This window comes from Naegleria lovaniensis (genome assembly GCF_003324165.1).
Source record: "Naegleria lovaniensis strain ATCC 30569 chromosome Unknown tig040, whole genome shotgun sequence".
In the NCBI taxonomy this organism is placed as follows: Eukaryota; Heterolobosea; class Eutetramitea; order Acrasida; family Naegleriidae; genus Naegleria; species Naegleria lovaniensis.
Genome location: NW_025407862.1, coordinates 114,833 through 134,990, shown reverse-complemented (window position 1 = coordinate 134,990; position 20,158 = coordinate 114,833). Strand labels below are relative to the sequence as shown.

At 36.5% G+C, this 20,158-nt stretch overlaps 11 protein-coding genes across 11 annotated transcripts; 6 read left to right on the top strand and 5 right to left on the bottom strand.

Moving 5' to 3' along the window:
* Nucleotides 1-75: 75 nt before the first annotated feature.
* C9374_010089 (uncharacterized protein) lies at nt 76-1,893 on the bottom strand (the record flags this gene model as incomplete). Its single annotated transcript, XM_044685594.1, has 1 exon — nt 76-1,893. One exon carries the CDS (start codon nt 1,891-1,893, stop codon nt 76-78), a length of 1,818 nt encoding a protein of 605 aa, XP_044544259.1.
* Nucleotides 1,894-2,557: 664 nt separating this feature from the next.
* C9374_010088 (uncharacterized protein) lies at nt 2,558-6,121 on the bottom strand (the record flags this gene model as incomplete). The annotated part of the gene is made up of 1 exon (XM_044685593.1): nt 2,558-6,121. One exon carries the CDS (start codon nt 6,119-6,121, stop codon nt 2,558-2,560), a length of 3,564 nt encoding a protein of 1,187 aa, XP_044544258.1.
* Nucleotides 6,122-6,198: 77 nt separating this feature from the next.
* On the bottom strand, nt 6,199-6,627 carry C9374_010087 (uncharacterized protein; the record flags this gene model as incomplete). Its single annotated transcript, XM_044685592.1, has 1 exon — nt 6,199-6,627. One exon carries the CDS (start codon nt 6,625-6,627, stop codon nt 6,199-6,201), a length of 429 nt encoding a protein of 142 aa, XP_044544257.1.
* A 154-nt stretch (nt 6,628-6,781) lies between these two features.
* Nucleotides 6,782-7,408, bottom strand: C9374_010086 (uncharacterized protein; the record flags this gene model as incomplete). The annotated part of the gene is made up of 1 exon (XM_044685591.1): nt 6,782-7,408. The coding sequence occupies one exon, from the start codon at nt 7,406-7,408 to the stop codon at nt 6,782-6,784; it is 627 nt and encodes a 208-aa protein (XP_044544256.1).
* Nucleotides 7,409-7,650: 242 nt separating this feature from the next.
* C9374_010085 (uncharacterized protein) lies at nt 7,651-9,591 on the top strand (the record flags this gene model as incomplete). The annotated part of the gene is made up of 1 exon (XM_044685590.1): nt 8,683-9,591. The coding sequence occupies one exon, from the start codon at nt 8,683-8,685 to the stop codon at nt 9,589-9,591; it is 909 nt and encodes a 302-aa protein (XP_044544255.1).
* A 215-nt stretch (nt 9,592-9,806) lies between these two features.
* C9374_010084 (uncharacterized protein) lies at nt 9,807-11,006 on the top strand (the record flags this gene model as incomplete). The annotated part of the gene is made up of 1 exon (XM_044685589.1): nt 9,807-11,006. The coding sequence occupies one exon, from the start codon at nt 9,807-9,809 to the stop codon at nt 11,004-11,006; it is 1,200 nt and encodes a 399-aa protein (XP_044544254.1).
* Nucleotides 11,007-11,182: 176 nt separating this feature from the next.
* Nucleotides 11,183-12,446, top strand: C9374_010083 (uncharacterized protein; the record flags this gene model as incomplete). Its single annotated transcript, XM_044685588.1, has 3 exons — nt 11,183-11,429; nt 11,645-11,654; nt 11,702-12,446. The coding sequence occupies 3 exons, from the start codon at nt 11,183-11,185 to the stop codon at nt 12,444-12,446; spliced, it is 1,002 nt and encodes a 333-aa protein (XP_044544253.1).
* Nucleotides 12,447-14,343: 1,897 nt separating this feature from the next.
* On the top strand, nt 14,344-15,219 carry C9374_010082 (uncharacterized protein; the record flags this gene model as incomplete). The annotated part of the gene is made up of 3 exons (XM_044685587.1): nt 14,344-14,385; nt 14,481-14,512; nt 14,619-15,219. The coding sequence occupies 3 exons, from the start codon at nt 14,344-14,346 to the stop codon at nt 15,217-15,219; spliced, it is 675 nt and encodes a 224-aa protein (XP_044544252.1).
* A 55-nt stretch (nt 15,220-15,274) lies between these two features.
* C9374_010081 (uncharacterized protein) lies at nt 15,275-17,569 on the bottom strand (the record flags this gene model as incomplete). Its single annotated transcript, XM_044685586.1, has 1 exon — nt 15,275-17,569. The coding sequence occupies one exon, from the start codon at nt 17,567-17,569 to the stop codon at nt 15,275-15,277; it is 2,295 nt and encodes a 764-aa protein (XP_044544251.1).
* A 153-nt stretch (nt 17,570-17,722) lies between these two features.
* C9374_010080 (uncharacterized protein) lies at nt 17,723-18,811 on the top strand (the record flags this gene model as incomplete). The annotated part of the gene is made up of 1 exon (XM_044685585.1): nt 17,723-18,811. The coding sequence occupies one exon, from the start codon at nt 17,723-17,725 to the stop codon at nt 18,809-18,811; it is 1,089 nt and encodes a 362-aa protein (XP_044544250.1).
* Nucleotides 18,812-18,948: 137 nt separating this feature from the next.
* Nucleotides 18,949-20,154, top strand: C9374_010079 (uncharacterized protein; the record flags this gene model as incomplete). The annotated part of the gene is made up of 1 exon (XM_044685583.1): nt 18,949-20,154. One exon carries the CDS (start codon nt 18,949-18,951, stop codon nt 20,152-20,154), a length of 1,206 nt encoding a protein of 401 aa, XP_044544249.1.
* Nucleotides 20,155-20,158: the final 4 nt, after the last annotated feature.

Genomic DNA, 20,158 nt, shown 5'->3' with positions numbered 1-20,158 from the left:
CAAGTCCTTTGTAATCTTTTTCATTCTTGGAATTAAGATTAACTCTGTCAATGATGCGATTTAAAGGAAAAAAAATTAAATCTTTTTTATTTCTTCAAGCGCTAATCGTTTTGAAATTTGCTCAAGTTGAATTTGATGTTTCCAACATGGCATATAATACAAGTGATCGAAGAGTGGATTTACCGATGATGCGGTCGTCGTTGGTGACGATGGAGAAAGTTGTGCATTCGCTCTTGGTGTCATGCTTGCCACGTCTTCCCTAAATGAATTCTTAGCAGAGTGATCTTTCTTCTTTTTAAGCTGATATCGCCAATTTTTAGAACATTTCTGAATTGGAAATCCAACTTCTTCTCGTGAGAGAACATCTTCGGTCGATGTAACACTCTCCGTGTGATTGGATTGATTCGATGAATTATTGAGGTTCGAATTTGAAGATTTTGTTGCAAGTATCGTGAGTGACGCTCTTCGAGAGGCATTTCTCATTTCCTCCTCAAATACGATTGGATCCAAAGTCATTAAATTTGGATTCTTTTTTCTCATTAAATCAACCACAAAATTATATTGAAGAATTTCTTGTGGTGTCATGTCAATTTCAACCTCTTCACTTGCAATTTGTTCATCAAAGATTGGATTATAAATATAATCTGTATATGAAATATTTGGATATTGTTTTTTCAATTCTTCGATCGATGAATTTTCGTCGAATTTCACATCATCTTTGGCGTGTGTAAATGCGATCGAAGCATCCATTCCATACCATTCGAGAATTTCATTCGGACGCATGGGTCTCAATCGATCTTGAACCTGCTTCTTTTCCAATTGTTGTTTTTGTTCTTGTAATTGTTGAGGTGTCATTAATTTCACATTTTGTGCAAGCATGGTGGCAATGCCTTGAACACGTCGAGCTGAATTGGGACTGTCACTTGTCGAAGAGGTGTCATTATTGACAAGTCCAGTATTAATTCTCGGAGCTGTTGGTCTTCTTACTTTCACTCCTCCATTAGAAGTGTCTTCTTGATTGACATTTGACACTTCAGGCGAAGCAGTGACTGGAGATTCATTTCCATATTTACCAGAATTTCGATTCACACCAACTCGAACCACTCGTTTTTGAGGTTGTTGATTTTGTTCTGAATTATTTTCTGTGATCGATGGCGAGTTAAATTTACTTTGTAATTCTGAAACACGTGTACTCAAAGGACGAGTTGAAGTGGTTGTTGTCGAACTTGTTTCATTTTCATTGCTGCCACTTGTCACTGATGATTGCTCAGAGAGATGGTTGGGTGTGGAAACTTGATTCGTGGAAATCGATTGGTTACTGGTAGTGTTAATATTGGATGATGATTGTGAAGAAGAATTTGTTGATGGAGATTTCTTTGGACTCGATTCGTTTTCATCTTGTTGTGATGTGACAGCAGTCGATGAAGAGATGCCACCTGTCGTCGAAGGTGTTGCGGTCATGGTCGAAACTGCTGCTGTCGATTCAGTGTCTTGAGGTGTCGAAACTGCAGTCGATTCTCCTTCGACTCGTTTTTTCACAACCAATCGTTTCACTACACGTTTCACTGGAGTCGTTCCAGAGGATGAAAGATTGGTCGAGGAAGAATTTTCATCTCCGTTCGTTGTTGGATCATTGGTTGTCGAAGGAGTGTTCGAACTTGTTGTTGAAATCGAAGGACTTGTGTTTTCATTATTGTTGTTGTTCACAGCGGATCCTTTCGAAAGGACTCTCATGACTCGAGGACGAGTCGAAACGGGTGTACTTGGTGAATTCGAAGCATTGGTGTCCGTATGATTTGAGTTGTTATTGGTCGAAGAAGCGGTCGATGAATTGTTGTTGACCGAGTTGGCTGAATTGCTGATGCGTCTGACAATGACAGGTGTGGTCGACATTTGAGCTCAACAAGATTGTGTAGATTGATAAATGGTGGTTGTTGTGTGTGATAATTTTGTGATTATCAAAATGAAGAGTGAGAGGTGTATTGTTGTTTTGTTTTTTTTGTGTTGGAGGTTGATGCGCACCGACGGATGAAAAAGTAGTACTCGAGAGAAATAGAACGATGCTGATGATGATGGTTTATGAAATTTATCTCTCTAATAGCGAAAGGATGTTGTTGGCGAGGTGGAGTGATGAAAAAATATAAATGTCAGGTTTTTGACAATTGACACTTGGAGGATTAGAGAGAAGGTTGATGATGATCAAATGGTGGCGGTGATGATGTAGGTTGTGGATGTGGACACAGAAACAAGCGTGCAAGAACAGCAACAATACATTCAAAGCGCTAAGAGATCAGCAAGAGAAATTATTTTTTTTTGACGCGTGAAGGCTTATTGACAAGTGATGTATCTTGTGGGAACCAAAGGCTCTTTGAGTGAAAAATATTGATTAATTTGTGAAAATCTTCGACAATTGTGCAATGCCGACTTCGATATCAAAAATAGCTCTGCAATAATGATGAACCTTGAACCTCTTAGAGTATTATTATTCTAAAAACAATTAGAGCAATTCTTCTTGTATTTTGTTGTAAAAACATTAATAGATAAAATCCTTCAATGATTACAGTCCAATTCTTCTTGGAGTAGTTTTTCGTCTTTCTGCTGTTCCATCGTTTGCATTTCTTGAGGTTGATGCGGTTAATGTTGAAGCGGTACTTTTTCGTGTGGATGACGGAGCACCAGGTGTCACAATGGTAGAAGATGATGTAGCAGTGGATCGCCGTGAGCTTGTTGAAGATTTTGTAGCATGCAGTTTTTCGTTTTGTAATTCATTACGGTATTCTTGTTCTAGTTTTTGCTTAATTTCCTTTCTCTTTGCCTCACGAGTGACATGTGGAATTTTCTCACTGAAAAATGTGGGTGCCAATTCTGCCAACCATGCGCCATCAATTGTTGTAGCCATTAAGGCATATTCTTTTGTGGTCATGACTAATTCGTGATAAACAATGTAATCTGGAGTGACTCCCATTCCATAAAGAGCACTTGTGGGATGCAAGCTACATGGCATACTCGTCATCATGTTCACATATTCTCCAATTCCTTTCAAAGATGCGGCGTGATGGAAGTAACCAGAGCAAATTGCTTTTTTCACAGACTCTAAATTCATATTGCAAGAGATAATTTCAATTCCATTCTTTTTCATAATATCTTCGATTTGAATTCGTACTTCTTTTACCTTTCTCATGGCCTTAAAATGAATAAAATGTTCCGAACACCACGAAGCAGAGTAATCGTGGTTTTTCCATTGTTGATAAATATTGAGAAGTGTTAAATGGTCACTGTCTGGAACAAAAAATTTCTCTCGAACAGCATCAGCTTCTTCCTCTCTGTCCTTTGGTCGATAGAATACAGTCGGCACAGAGAGCATACTTGCAATGGTTAATACTTCAAAGGTGCATCCAAGCTTTTCTGCATAGATCAACATTTTAGAGAGAGGTGGGTCGAGAGGAAGCTCCACCATCTTTTTTCCCAACTCTGTTAATTCTCCATTGTTACCAATTGCTCCTAGAACCCACAATTGATACATGGAGTTTTTCATGTTGTCCTGTGGTGGTGGATCCATAAAATCAAATTCCAATAAATTCTTAATTCCTAAAGATTTGAGAAGCAAGACCACATTTCCCAAGTTGGTTCTCTGAATTTCAGGAATGGTCGTCTTGTGCATTTCATTCTTATATTGCGACTCGGTGAACAACCTAAAACATTTACCAGGTCCTGTTCTTCCGGCTCTTCCTGATCTCTGATCGGCAGCTGCTTGACTTTCTGGATATACTTGCAAAGCGTCCATACCGACCTTTGGATTATATACTTTCAATTTACAAAAACCAGTATCAATCACATACAGAATACCATCAACTGTGAGTGATGTTTCTGCAATATTGGTAGCTACAATACATTTTCGTTGACCTTTTGGAGCTCTTTCAAAAATCTTTGCTTGCAATTCAGATGGAAGCATTGAATAAATTGGAAGCACAATGAGGTCTGGAACTCTACTCTCCTCAGCAACATGCTCGTCATCTTTCTTGAGCTCGGCAATTCTTTCTTCAAGGGCATAACATGTGACCTCAATATCTTCCTGACCGGTCATAAAGATAAGAATGTCACCATCGGTGGGTGTGGAGGTGTGAATTTGTATGGCTTGCCTCACTGCTGCTTCTACATAGTCTTGAACAGGGTTCTTTGTGTAGAGTGTATCGACAGGAAAGGTTCTTCCAGGAATGGTATAGACTGGAACAATTCCAAAGAAGCTGGAAAATTTCTGGGCATCCATGGTGGCAGAGGTGACAATGAGCTTTAAATCTCTTCGTCTGGCTACGACTTTTTTCAAAATTCCAAAAAGAACGTCTGTGTTAAGTGATCTTTCGTGAGCTTCATCCATAATAATGGCGCTGTATTGGTCCAAGTAGGTGTCATGAAGCGATTCACGCAAAAGTACACCATCTGTCATGTACTTGATAATTGTTTTGTCAGATGTGACGTCTTCGAAACGTATCGAGTATCCTACAGTTGAGCCCAAGTCACAACCCATTTCTTCAGAGACTCTTTTTGCAACAGACATGGCTGCCACACGTCTTGGCTGTGTACATCCAATTTTTCCAAGTTGTCCATAACCTGCTTCGTACAAGTATTGGGTCAATTGTGTGGTCTTTCCTGATCCTGTCTCACCTACAATGATGATGACATTGTGTTCCTTAATAATTTGCAAAAGCTCATTCTTACAATGGAAAATTGGTAGTTTTTCTCTTTTTTGTTTTGCCAAGAGTCGAAGTTCTTCCTTGGTTTGTGTTGGTACCTTGTCTGTCGATAAAGAAGCATCTAAAAGTTTTTTGTGGATCAATCTCTCGTCATCCTCATCTTGCTCTACGTTTTCTTTCAATATCTTGCCCAAAGTTCCTCTATTTTTGAATTTATCTTTCACAGCCTTCATTCTTTCTTTTTTCGTTCGCATTTCTTTCAATAATGCACTTCCTTTTCTTGAGGCAACAGCAATATCGCTTGTGACATCTTTAACAGGAAGTACTGGCTCTATTTGCTTGGTAAATGAAACATTGCCATCCAAAAATGGGGGTTTCACGTCATGATAAATAATTTGTACCGTTTGCTCCTGTTCCATAGATTCATCAAGATCAAAGTCTTGAGTATTGGCAACACCAGTTTGTAACATTCTATTCCTTTCCCAAGCATCATGATCTTTGAGTTGTTGCGATTTTTGAGCAGAAATTCTACGATCTCTTTTCAATAATTGCTTATTTTTCTTATATTCTTCTTCTCGTTTTTTGAGCTTTGCTTCATCTCCCAAAAACAATGATGAGTCTTGTGTAAAGTCAACAACTTCACTATCCTCTGCATACCATTGTCGTTCTAAATCAAGAATATTTTCGTCCGGATCTGTTTCTTCATTTCTCCAATCGAGAGGATCCTTATTCGATTGGTTAATAGACAAATTCGGTGAGGATCTTACAGAATTTCGTGATGAAGAAGCCACCGATCTATTCTCTGAGGAAGCTTGTGAATAATTTGAATATCTAGAACCTTGTCGTGAATAAGTATTCCTATTTTCTTGTTGATATTTTCTATTGTTGTATTGAGAAATTCCGCCGCTGTTGGCAGTACTACTACTTCCTAATCTTCTCTCGGAACCTCGATTATATTGTTGTGAAGATGATGACGAGTCTCGTTGAGGCCTAGCTGGTGATTTTTCCCAATCCGAATTTCTGGTATTGTTATTGTTCATATTAGGTGTTTTTCGTCGTTCATCCCTGTCATAGTCTCTGATTGGAGTCATATTATTTTCCCATTGATGATGCCTGTCGTTCTTGGTTGTTGTTTGAAATTTGTTGTTTGGTCCACGTTTATTCCGATGATCCTCTTTATAATAGGGTCGTGAAGGTGCAGGCATTTCATTCGAGTTTCCTCCATCATCATGAGCTGTGTTGGTCCGATAGGATGACGATCCTCTTTTACTTTGCGGAATTAATGAATGATCGTCTTCTCGCCCAACTCTCTCCGGAGTAGATGGTACATAATATGGATCGGAAACGGGTCTTCCTCGTGATTGGGATGAATTTCTTCCCGATGATGAAATTGTTAATTTTTTGGATGATTCCTCCGTATTTGACGACATTTTTTTTAACTGAACAAACAAAAAACAACACGTTCAATAAAGTCGAAACAGCTAAGATTATTCTTATTTAAAGAATTTCAAGCATAGGCCACCACAGGAGGTACTATAATTGCAACAATCAGCCCCGCTGCAATAAACAAGATATTCATGACGGTCAATATCCAACACGTTCCTTGCGAAATTCGTGCAATTCGTTTGGCTCTCTGACTTGGAGAGTCTCTATAATTGAGATAGGTAAACCAAAATGGAAAACAACTCATCAAGAAACACCCAAATAAACTAAAGAGCAATGAGAGACAAATGGACATACTTAACGAGGCACTGGCTTCGTGGGCTTCTAAAAATTCATCATCTTTGGCTTCGACGACATAGTAATAATGTTGAGCAGGTTGTGGATTTTGGGCTGTGGCAATGATTGGATCTTGATGTTGGGATTGGGAAGGAGTTGGTTGCATGTTTGAAGTGGTTGTTGTTGTTGTTGGTGTTTTTGAATGTTTGTGTCCCATTCTTTTTTGTGAGTTTAAATTGTTAATTCTGTATTTGGAAATTCAAATAAGGAAAATTGCATGTAAGGAAGCTTTTTTGAAGCTTTAGGAAATTGTACACTTTGAGAGGTGTTTCTATATAATATTCAAGAACAAAATCATCATGTGACCGGAATTAAGATGGTTTTGATGCTCGTGTCAACACCACTTGTGAAAGAATGGGCGGTAAAATCGAAACAATCAACACGATCCAGCACACTAAACACACATTACAATACAACAAGGCATGAAACAAGTGTTTGGATCGTTCCGACAATTGTTGAGCTCGTCGACTTTCCGAATTTCGAAACATTCGATACACGATCCAAAATGGAAGACAACTGAATGGAAAACAACCAATGCCACACAACACAATGGAAATTCCAATGGCCAAGTGAAACGTTTTGGGAGATCCTTGTTCATCCCTTAATATTTCTTGTTCATGAGGTGATAAACGAGGCATAAGAGAGAGATTCCCTTCTGGTGTTTGATTTTGTTGTTGAGTTTGCTGTGAGGATTCTAATTGATGAGCCATAATATTCGTAAATTCTAAATTTTGAATTCCTGAATGGTAAAATTCATCATGAGGAACTTCATAGGTACGCTCACTTCGTTTTTGACCCGAACGGTGGAGTAGTGAGTCGTCGACTGGGATGATACTACTTGCTGGAGGTATGATGTTTGGATCGGAGAGAGGTTGGTGGGAAGGAGATTCATGGATTGGCTGTGAACGAGATGATGGTTCTGTGGAAATGGGATTCATTTTCGAAAATTAATGTAGAAGAGTTTTTCAACAATCACAATCCATGCAGACGACGAAAGAGTAAAAAAATATGTTTACACGAACTAAAAAAAGGAAAAGTACTTTTACATGTTTCTTGTTTATGATGATCATGATACGAGAGTGTGGATGAAATATATTGAGTGTCTTACGAACCAGTCAATTGAAATTCCGAAGTCTTCGATGTTCACAAACATTACAAAGTGTTTACAAAAGAAAAAATCATGATGAAAAGAATGCAAATGGATCCATTCGATGAGGATCTTGCATTTACTTCCACTCACACTCGATTCATCGTGGTCTTGAAATTAATTGATTTCTTATCTGTTGTGGAGAGTAAATCCTGTGGTGATTCTTCTTCTCATGCTGTTCCAGTACCAACTCATGGAAATAATCTTTCTTGCCCTCCACTTCATGATGATGATTGTCCTTTACGGTTGATGAATTTATTGAAACAGAAATTTACAAGACAACAACTCGGAAAGACGTTATATTTGAAAAATAGAGTATTACAATATCATGATTTCTTTCCGATCGAATTTATGAATGACGAAGAATTTGTCTTGAATCATGTTAGGAAATATGGCTATGGATTACATCTTGCTTCTCAACAATTACAGCAAAATCCTAACTTTTTAATGAAACTTGTTGAAAGAGGCTTGGAATTAAATTTCATTGTTTCCAAGGCACAACCCCAAGATAGAGAAATAGTATGGAAGGCTGTTCAACACTCTGGTTATGCATTGTCATTTGCTTCCGAAGAATTTAAGAATGATCCACAAATAGTGTTGGAAGCTATTAGGACAAATTATGGAGCTTTCATTTCTGCACCAGATGAATTTAAACAGGATCGCGACTTTGCTATGAATGCTGTGCAATGTAATTGCAAAGTGTTTACTCTTTTCAAAAAACTTGATTGGGTCAGAGATTGGGAAATTGCTGTCGAAGCCATCCGACAAGAGGATAGCTTATTCAAATATGCTTCCAATGAGTTGAAGAATGACAAGAAGTTTATTATGGAATTGTTGAGACACAACCGGAAAGTGTTACATCATGTGGAAGCTCCATTACAAGATGATATGGATATTATTCATATTGCACTGACACATGTAAGCGACTCTACAAAACCTATTCAATGGACACACAGAGAAACAGTGTTACAAATTGTCAAGGAATTTGGATACTTGTTGAAACACGCTTCTCAGGAACTCAGAAATGACAATGAAATAGTTTTGACAGCTGTCACACAAAATGCAATGGCTCTAGAATTTGCGTCTAATTTGCTGAAGCACGACAGAGTTATCGTATTGACAGCCTGTCTACAACAACCGTACGTCTTTCTGACTCAAATTCCCCACATTTTCAAGAGTGATAAGGATTTTGTCATTCAAGTGGTGAACCGAGCTGGATCTATGCTCGAACACGCCTCTGAGGAGTTACAGAAAGACAAGGAGGTTGTATTAGCGGCCGTTCAGGCATATGGATGTGCCTTACAATTTGCATTGAATGATCTCAATAATGATAAACAAGTGGTCCTGACAGCTGTCAAACAAGATGGATTTGCACTCGAATTTGCCTCACATCAGATGGCTCTAGACAAGGAAGTGACGCTTGCAGCAGCTGAACAATGTATTGGTTCATTGGAATACGCTTCATATGAACTGTGTAATGACAAGGAATTTATGCTTCAACTCATTCACATAGACTGTGAAGCTCTGGAATACGCGTCCCAAGAATTGAAAAAAGACAAGGAATTCCTACTTGCTGCCATCACACTCAATGAAGAAGTGCTTGACTATGTTCCCAAACAGCTCCGTTACTCCAAAGAATTTATGTTGTCAGCAATCAAGAAAAATGGAAAGGCGTTTAATTATACTGGATTGTCTTTGCGTGGTGATCAGGAATTAATGCTGTCTGCCATTCAACATGATCCACGTGTATTGCGATATGGGCGGAACATTGCTCGAGAAGTGATATTGGAAGCAGTGAAAAAGGATGGCTTGGCTCTCATGTTTTCTGGAATAAGGAACGATGAAGAAATTGTTTTGGAGGCCATTAAATGCAATGGATTTGCCAACGAGTACACGAAAGAGTTAATGAACTATCGATTGGAACACTATTACTCTGGAGCGTATTTGGGAAAAAATTGGGACAATATTCATTGATATTTGATGTAGATTACAGAATTTTGAGACTTGATTAATTTGAACGTTTATCATGAAATCACAAGTGGATTCCATTCAAGTAACTGATCATGAGCTGAACTTGGGATTTAATTCATGGACATCCTGGATCATGTTCTACAGTGTTGTAAGGCTTTAAAAAAATTACGTCAATATTTACCTTCAACTCTCGCAATTAAGAATACAAAACGAGCGAAATGGTAGATGACCAGATAACCCGAGAGGTAATCATCCAAATATACCATCTCGGTTTTTCTCAGAGGATAGATATAGGATGTAATACTGGTTTCAAGAGTGATGTATTGGTTTCTCAATCGAACACCGAATACAACATTGACAAGTATGCCTTGATTGTAGCCGATCAAATATTGACTCAATTAAGCACCCTCAAAAAAACGAAAATTCTCACCAATGATGTCGATAGCTTTGAGACTCAACTTGTTTCTCTGACTGGTATGGTTCAAAGGGACGATCTACGACGTTGGTTTACACTGCTTTCGACGTTCAAGGAAGAAATGAAGGACATGTCTTGGACATGGAGTGGCATCTTTGATGTGATTCAAACGTTGATGGAAAGGATACTCCAACTTCGAGAAGGTGACAATGATCTCCGTGAAAGAATAATGCAATTGAAGAAGAATGAACCATCCAACATGGAATCCAATTCCTCACTTTCCAAACTATATCTAGTTACCTCTGCACTGGCACTATCGACTCTTGATCAACCAACAGCCCAAGATACGGAATCTTTAAAAGAAGCCTGTAATCAAATTCTGAACATGGAAACACTTTTACAACCTGCCGATATAACTTTTATCAGTATGGTAATGTTTGACATGGCACTCAAAACCAAAGATTCCACTTTTTTACAAGATTCTTTTATTCTGGCTACCTATGCCAATACTATTGACCCTGTTGGATCAGAATCATTAATGGTCAGGATTGGTGAGCACATTATCGATCACTACTCATCATTCCCGTGGTATCTATCTCATCAATTTGTGGAGTTTGTTTGCCGAAGAATATCTACATGTAACATGGGCTCCCCCAGATTTGCCATCAAATATTGTGATTTATTATTGCACAACATTGCAGAGAGTAGAAGAGATCCAATCCTCTCAAATACTTTCGAATACACAGAAGACCTTAAACGTGTGTTAGAAAAGGGATTTGAGACGAAGTACTTTAAAGAAGATATCGAAAGATTTAAACAAACCAAAGATCTTCATCACATCTATAAGGCCTTGAATTCGGTGTACAATACGTCTCAAGACACATTTACAGTCAATCGCGCTCACAAACTTGCAGAGATTGTCAAAGTAGTGAAACAGGCAAATGAAAAGATGGATAGCATTGAGATATTTATCATCTTGTTAAACAGTGTTCATAAGAAATAGCCTGTTTTCTATAATTACATCACAGAAAAAAGAGCCTATTCTCGAATTATTTCATTTGGACAATATTGATCGAATATTCCCAACCTTATTCATTCAGTACTGCTTCAGAGCATTTTGAAAACATTTGTAAGAATATTATTGAGCCCATTAATCCAATTAACCCAACAGATTTCAACATGGAAGTTCAAAGAAGAAAACAATTAGTTCAGAAGTATTTGAAAAGCTTACAAAAATTGCAAGAACAAGCAGAAGTTTTCAGTGCTGAACTAGCTCTCAAGAAACAACGACAAACTTTGAAATTTAATGAAGTTTATGAAAAACTTCAAAATTCAATTCATCAAGGTCACTTGACTGAAACTGAGGCAAAGTCGTTTTGCGAATTAGCAAGTCAATTCGGATATTCAGAATCATCTGAAGCAGACAGTGACGAGGAATAAGATAGAGATTGGTTGTATCATCACCAACAAAAAATATTATTGGTTACCTGAAGTATTCCCTAAAATGTGTGCTGTCTATTACAATACAAGGACACCACAAGACTTTGCGAAAAACAGAGACTCCGGTGAACAATAAATTGAAAAAAATGACAACACACGTCCACCCTGTCGGTTAAAAAAACATACACAAACAACACTCAGCGAAACAAATGTACGTTTTAGCTTTTAATGACACTGTTGACCACTAATACCCACAAGCTACATGACAACCAACAAAAAACACAAATCATCATCGAACGCAAAGCGTAAGAAGATTCAAATGACAGTATACAACAACGAATGCTTTACGCATAAAGCAAAACCAACGATAGTGGAAATTGGAGAGCAAATATTTGGATCCACTAAAAGAGGAAGAAAGAAGAAGATTGTAAATACAGCCAACCGTGAAGATACTGGGTTGATCAAGGTTCCCAAAACCGCCTCCAAACCTTCTCCTGTTCAAATTAATACAGACATAAATTGGAGAGAATCTCTCAAAGATATTGATCCTGCTGTGTTGGAACGATATTACCAATACAGAAGAATTCATGAATTCGGATCAGAGGCGTCGAGTATTCTGTACAAGAGACTTGAACCTAATTACAGCAAGTTTGGGCATTGGTTGTATCTTGGATCATGTCCGAAGCATTTTGTTGATATTTTGTTTACTCATCAGAATTGTTTGAAGTGGACACAATCATATAGAGCTAAAGAAAATGGAATATGGACTCAACGATTTAGGACTGTATATTATTTCAAGGGCTCAATGCCTGATTTATTGGTTGATCATGATTGGGCGTTGAAATTACATCCAATTTCTGAACTCTTCAACAACAAGGAAATGAGATCTTGGTATCATGAAGCAGTATTTATTGTCAACGACGACAATCGTGTATTTCTCCACTTTTCACAAGTAACTCAAGCATTTTGTAATTACTTCAATAAATGGGAAGACACAGCTTGAAATTTAATTTGAATGTGTGTGAATTATTGGCGACGACATAACATGTAATCTAATATTGATTCTGATGATTAAATTAATTGAAGAGATCAATTACATCCTTCATTTCCGAAGTGTTTTATTTGTCAATAAAAATGCCTCTACACTTCATCATAATCATCAACCGATGATTTATTCATCAATCTTCATCATCCATACCTCAGAATTGAACACACTTCATGGCTTTATCAAAAAAGTATTCATCAACAAGTATTTTGAACGGATTGTTTTCGAAATTGAAACTGATTAGCAAAATTGCACAGCTCTCTTTGATTATGGATCAGTTATTTAATTTAACAATTTTTCATTTTGTCAAGGTTGAAATTCAACTACGGTCCATACTAGTAACCTATATCAAACCCGAATTAAAGATGTACTTGAATATGGAATCATCGAGCAATATTTTGTGATAGTACACACCGTAGCAACAACATCTATCATAGTTGGAGACGGATTTAATCATTTCATTGAATGGAACTTGTTTGGAGTTGAAAACCTTGATGAGCGTTCTGAGTATGAAGGAGATTTGTTGGATAGGTTAAATCGACACCAGACATGTATCTAATATTACCATCATGTATGTAAAGTCCAATCGTCATGATTATTATGATGTGTCCACGATAATTCCCACATCGAGTGACATAGAGATACATATTTCACAGCTTCTTCTGCAACTTGACAGAGTGATGGTGCTCATTACTGCAACAACATCATCGTTGAGCTTCTCTGCTGTTCATCATGATTCTTGGATGGTAATTGTGATGGACTTTATACATTTCACAATTACCATGGTCCACACTTTGGATGTACAATTAATTCTAGTAATAGATATGGATATGTTTAATCATTGCGCCAAGCTTGGTGTGATTGTGACCACTCTGTGGATCATCATGGTTGCCGGAGGTATGTTACCTAATTTGGTAATTTAAAAAATTTCATAAATATTTATTCATTGACAATGAAGGTATAGTCATGATATAAATATTGTAGAATATATTATGGAGAATCTATGTATATGTATTGATGATGAATTGGATGATCGTATGTGGAATATCATGGCATGTTTGGTGGTGAGATGATACCAAAACATTTCCGACACTGAACCACCAACATCAACCGATATCAATACGTTCACATCGATGAGTATAATCTATCCATATTGATCGCGCTCACTGAATCATCATGTATCGAAAGCAACCTCCCACCTATTAATTTTAATTTTCTTTTTGACCTCACTACTCAACCGAGGATGATATAATCCTTCATTGAACAACATTTTACAATTGTATATGGTATGTAAGAGTTACAGTGAAATTTGTGGAGTTTATTGATTTAATTTAATCTTACCATTAGCCACCTGAGAACAGGAATCATAATTTTTTTATTTTTTTTCATGCTGTAGACAGAAGAGTGAAATAGATGATATTTTATATTTGGAGACACTATGAAGAGTGTATTTATATGGATTTTATAGAGTAATTATGATCGAGTCGAGCAATGCTGAGCATCTGAGATGAGATGACCATCAAGCCATTTCATATACAGAATTCATCATCAACAACTATCAACATGTTCATCTCGATGAGTATAACATATTTTATGTTCAATGTACTCGCTGAATCATCGTGTATCAGTCATGACGTCGCATCTATTAATTTTAATTTTCTTTTTGACCCCACTACTCAACAGAGGATGATACAATCTTCCATTGAACAGCATTTTACAATTGGAGATGAAATAGTAATAACAAAGCTGTGCAATGTATTGATTGAATGATTTTGCCACTTTTGAGTTTAGGAAAATTATTTTTGAATATTTTTGAACATATTGATTGGTTTGTGTGAGAAGTAGAGAGCAATTTATGAATGGAAAAGATATTATTCCAGAGAAGAAAATACAATCAGTATGTTCTTGTGAAGAGAACGATCAGAGACCTATGGAGCTTGAATGCAACGCTGCAGAGAAGACGTAGTACAGATAATACAGCTTCGACCATAGTCCCATAGTTATGGAGCTCTACAGTCACTGGCGTAAGTATTTCAGCGCATCTTGATTCATGTTCGAAGCAAAACGGCATGACAACCATCATAATTGTTAAATATGTTTCAACATGTGTCAAATGTAAAAACATAACAGATGGAAAGAATGGCTTAAACATTTGAAACCCATAATAAGAACATCCGTCGAAACACCTCACAGTGTGAACATGCTAATCAATGAGAAGAGCCTCTTTGATATTCATGCACATGATAGTAGTGACAATTCTGATACAGATTCACCTCACATGCTTCCGAAAGCACACGATGACAATGCTCTAAGTGATGATGATTTTTCAGAGAATGCCATTGTTCTCGTGAACATTGATTCCGAAGAGGATGATCAGGTCAAACTTAATGAGAAAAAACGCTCGACGAGTCGTGTCTTGCTGAATACTTTTAATTTGGAAGCAAATGATTCCAAACACACCAATGTTCAGTCTTCTATCTCCGCACTGGATCACCTCACACCTCCTATTCAGAAAGGTGATATTGTGGTATTATGTGTCGAGTTATCTGGAATTTTAATTACAGGAGAAAATGGTATTTTCACACGATTTATTCAACAAGTTCTAAATTATACGGATAGTGTGGTATTTTTTGTAGAGAGAATGGATCGTCATGAATTTCAACAAACTCCCATTCTTCACTTTTCTGGGTTAGGCTCAAAGAAATGTTGTTGTGGTATTATTTGGAGATGATCAAGATATGACTTGATATTAGGTAAGTAAGAAGTTGGGAGTTCAATAATTTTATTTACAAAATTGTTCTCAAAAAAATAGCTTCTTGTGTTTCTTCCCGACTTGTGTTCGTTGTATCAATGTTCTTGATACTAGCTTTCATTAACTCGTACAACATTCCTTTCCAGCTTCCAATTTGACGCTCTTCAGCAACCTCCAACTTCATGAGTAGAGTGTAAATTTGTTCTTCGGAGGACCATTCAAACATCATTCCATCATCACTACCATCATCAACAAGTTTTGCTTGCCATGGAATATTGTGTGTACTTGAAAGATAGATTCTACGAAGCTCTTGGAAAACTAATTGTACCATTGGAGAATTTTCTTTACCTGCTGCAGTAGCTCGTTCTAATCCGAGGATATGACCAGCATGAATATTTTCACTTCCTTCGTTTGCATATCTCCACAATGGACCGAATAGAAATATTAATTCAGGAATATGAACAATAAGAATATGAAAATAGAAAGCAAATTTTGAAGCTGGATATTTCTCTCTCAACAATTTGCCAAGCCATTTACATAATATTTCTAATCTACACTTAGCTTGCATATTTCCTTTGAGTGTATCTACTCCTTCAACATATTGGAACAAAATAACTCTTGTCAACAACCAAATCATGATTTCCATATAATCAAAAATTCCATCAAACACAGTTTCAAAATTGAATAAGATGACATTTGCTTGATTTCCATTTAAATAAGGCAGTTGTGGAAGAAATTGATCTCCTTTGCTATCATCATCTTCTTCAGCCTCAGTATTTCTAAATTGAAATTGAGAGCAATGATATAACTTGCTAATTCTAGTCTCAATTATTTCCCATAATGAAGGCGAGTTAATACGAAGAAGCACTTGGGAAATCAAATTCGAAACAATTCTAAGTTTCATATGAAGGGCGCAAATAATGGTATGAATTGTCACTTTTTGATCAATGCAATATTTAAGAGTACGAGTTGTATGTTTTTCATCAAAGAAATGTCTACGTTCTTTACGACACATGCAATAGGGACAAAAGCAACCATTTTCATTCAAATCAGAGACATGTCCAACCATTTTCAAATCATTAATTATATATGGATCAATGGCTAAGACAGTGTTGTTCATTTCACAGTAAGCAATTCCGTTTCTGATCTCCAATGATTCCAATACGTTGATTAGATAGCAAAATATTTTTTTAGAATTTTCCTTATTTTCATCATCATCCATTGCAACACATGAAATATAGGAATGTCTTGACTGAGGTGCCAATTTTAAATTTAAAGGACCAACTGCACCTACTAAAAAGGTTCTTGCTCCTTTATCAATTACAAATTTAAGCTCTAATTTAGACAAAGGTTGTGGGTTATCCTTGCATTCATTGTGATGAATTTTAACCATGTCTTTCAACACAGGTACGTAGTTGAGATATAATGTAGAATTAGATTGTTTCACTTCATATGCTGATATTATTGAATCATTGACCGTTTTACGTAACCTATAGAGCGTTTTGGAACAAGGTAACACATTATTCAGTCCTATGAAATTGATCATATGTTGATATCGTTCATCACTAAGAAGCATAAAATCTTTAAGTAACAACATTTCATATTTGGAAATACGCAAAGTTGGGACCTCTAAATTCATAAATAATTGTCTGAGAAATATGAACCTGGATTTTACAACTTGATCAGTACCAGGTTTATAACAAACGTAACACAAAAGTTCGACAAATGATGATAGATATTGTTGGAAATGTAAACCTAACACTTGTATGAAACCCAGGCCAAGCATTGAACATATTTGTTGAACATTCATCACAGATTTGACTTTGTTGGTTCGGTATTGAGAGGTGCATTCCCAAATCGGCTTTCTGCTAATTCTATTACCAGTAATATGACTGTGACCACATTTTGAGCAATGCAATCCAAGAGTATCCTTTACGTCAATGTTATCAGTGTCATCAATTACTGGCATTAGGGGTGTTTGGTACGATATTTGGTTCCAAAGAAGTTGTTGATACAACCAAAAAGCAACCCATTGCAAAAACTCTTCTTTTTGCTTGTTGTGATCACTGACAAGAAATGAAACAGCCCACAAACAATCTACATATTTAGCTGATGATGATTCATTCATGAAGCTGAAGCATGTGTATTTTTTGGGCAGATAGTACGTGTGGTCTTTTTTGACTTTTCTCAACTTCTTTGTTAGTTTTGTAATGTTGATATAGAGTTGATTTTGATAAAAACGAGTTTCAATATCTGATAAATCAAACTCTTCTGATGATTGTTGCTGTGATGAATGAGGACTTGGGATACCATTTGCTGTTGTAGTCATTGTTTATTTGACGACTTCAATTTCAAACACGACTACGGAGATAAGTGTTGTAAACTGTTTTGACATTGATGACCCCCCCTCTCCGGTCAAGGGGGGTCAGTTTTGCTGTGTCTCTGTATTGATTTGGACCTTGCAATATTTTAGAACAAAAAAATGAATGGTCACAAACAAGCTGCTCATACTCCTGTGATTCTTTGCTTTTGTGAAATGACCACATTACCCTGTTCATCAAGTTTTAATTTATTTCAAAAATTGAAAGAACATGTACAAATTCAAAAAAAGTACAAACATGTTTGTACTCGGACCCAATCCATTTCTAAGAAATTTCAGAAATGGAATAAAACCATTGAAAATGATTCCATGACACGTCCATTCGATGTGAAAATTTCATATCATCATGAATGTATTTTAGTGAGCGAATTACGAACAAATTCGATTCAAATCTTTGATTTGGATTCAAGGGAATACTTGAATTGTGTACAAATAGACAACACATTTACTCAACATTCGACTCCCATTGGCCTTTGTATTGAAGAAAATTATGACGGATATTATAACGATGCTTTAATTTTAGGATTTTCCAACACCATCACCAAATATGATTTGAAACATATATTCAATCACATGGAAGATGATGATTCGATCAGATTGTCCGAACAACGTGCATGTTGGACATGGCAGATATCGAACGATGATCGTATTAACAACATGTTGCGAATGAATGTTCATCCATTTCGAAAACAATTATTTATTTGTGAATTCGCATTACGAGTAGTGACCATTTTAGATTCAAAAACTGGAATGAAAATTGGTTGTATTCAAGATCGAACGTATTGCATTCCAGTTTCAATGGATTTCACAAGGGATGGTCGACTTGTTGTTGGGCTGTCAAATGCCATTCAAATCTTTGCCGAACGTGATGGACAATATTCAAGTCAAACAGTGATTGGAACGAATGGCAAGCTTGGAACCTGTGTTGGCCTCGCCCATGATCCCTCATCAAGAAATATTTTCACATGCACCAAACTTGGCTTTATTCAAGTCGTTTCCTTGGATGGAAAAATTTTGAGAAAATTTCAATCGTGTACAACCTCGACAAGCTCCATCTATAAGAACCACTGTAAAAGCAATGAATTTATTTGGGATTCAAGAACAATGCAAAGTGGAATGTGTTTGAACAAACTCACAGGTGAACTATTTGTGTGTGATTGGACACAATCAAGTGTTCAAATTTACAAATGAATCATCATTGAATGGTTATTCTATACCACTGTAGTACAACGATCGACATTTGAATTTCATCATTATTATTTTGATGTAGATTTCAAACTTTTTGAATTTTTCATAACTTCTAAATTTGGAAATAACTTGAAAAAAAAATGAATCCCAACCCTACTTGCAAAGTGGTGATATTTCCTCGTAAGCCTTTTCCAATGTCGTTGATGATTCTATCGGATCAGTTCAACAAGGCCAACGGAAAGAACATTCTTTTAAAGTATTACTTTATCATCCCTTCAAATTCCGAAGCTACTTTTATGGAATTTTTGAACAAGTACTTTGAAGAGAGGGATACCGTGGAATTTGTGGAACGATTTTTTCATGATCAAGATTGTTCATGTTTTCAAAAAGGTGAATGGGTTAAGAAAGTTGGGACCTTAAATGAAAATGATGATTTTAATGAACAATATCACAGTTCTTACAAAAAGACCAGTGTTTTGAATTCATCTTTGTTTTTCAATGCATTGTCCTATGAAGAAACAACGGATTTTGAAGCAAATATTTCTCAAAACTATATTCAGTTACTGGTTCAAAGACGAGAGTTTGTAAAGATAGGTTCAACCAATTTCAAAGTGACGTTGGATTTTACTGAATTTCCAAATGGTGATACTTTTAGTGTTTTTGCGTTTCATGCACTTGTTGATCATGAATGGATAGAAGAAATTTTGAATTTAGACAGTCATCAACCACTCATTGGTGTAGAAATTAAACCTGCCAGAAGTAAGATGATCGAATACTTATATAGACACCAACGAGATGTATATATGCAGTTAATGAAAACGAATGACATTCCGAACGACATTCAATATTACTCAAGAGATCATTGCCTTTCAAAAGGCTATCATTGCAACAGCAAGATCACTTTGTGGATCGATCGCTGCAGAGGAACAGTTCCAAACGTGTCAACACTGGCAAAGAATCTTGGTATTAAGCCAAACATGTTTTTGGCGTTTTTAAAAGAGCGTCATGTGAATTGTCGAATTGCGTTGATTTTCAAGCATTACATGAAATACTCTTCAAAAACCAAACAAGTTGCTTGCTCACTGAATAGCAGAAATGATGACGAAAAAAAAGAGTTCATAAGTGACTCCTTTACAGTAACAGACGCTTTTGAGAAGAAATTGGTACAGTTTCCTACCATTAACACGTATTCAGTGTGCATCATTTACGGATTTCCTGTGGTAGAAATTGAAACTAAAACTCCCAACCAGTTAGAGAAAGAATTTGAAAGAGAAATCAATACAGGGTGGGTTAGAGTGTTAGAAGAACAAAAGAAAACAACACTTTACCTCCGCTCCTGCAAATGAGAAA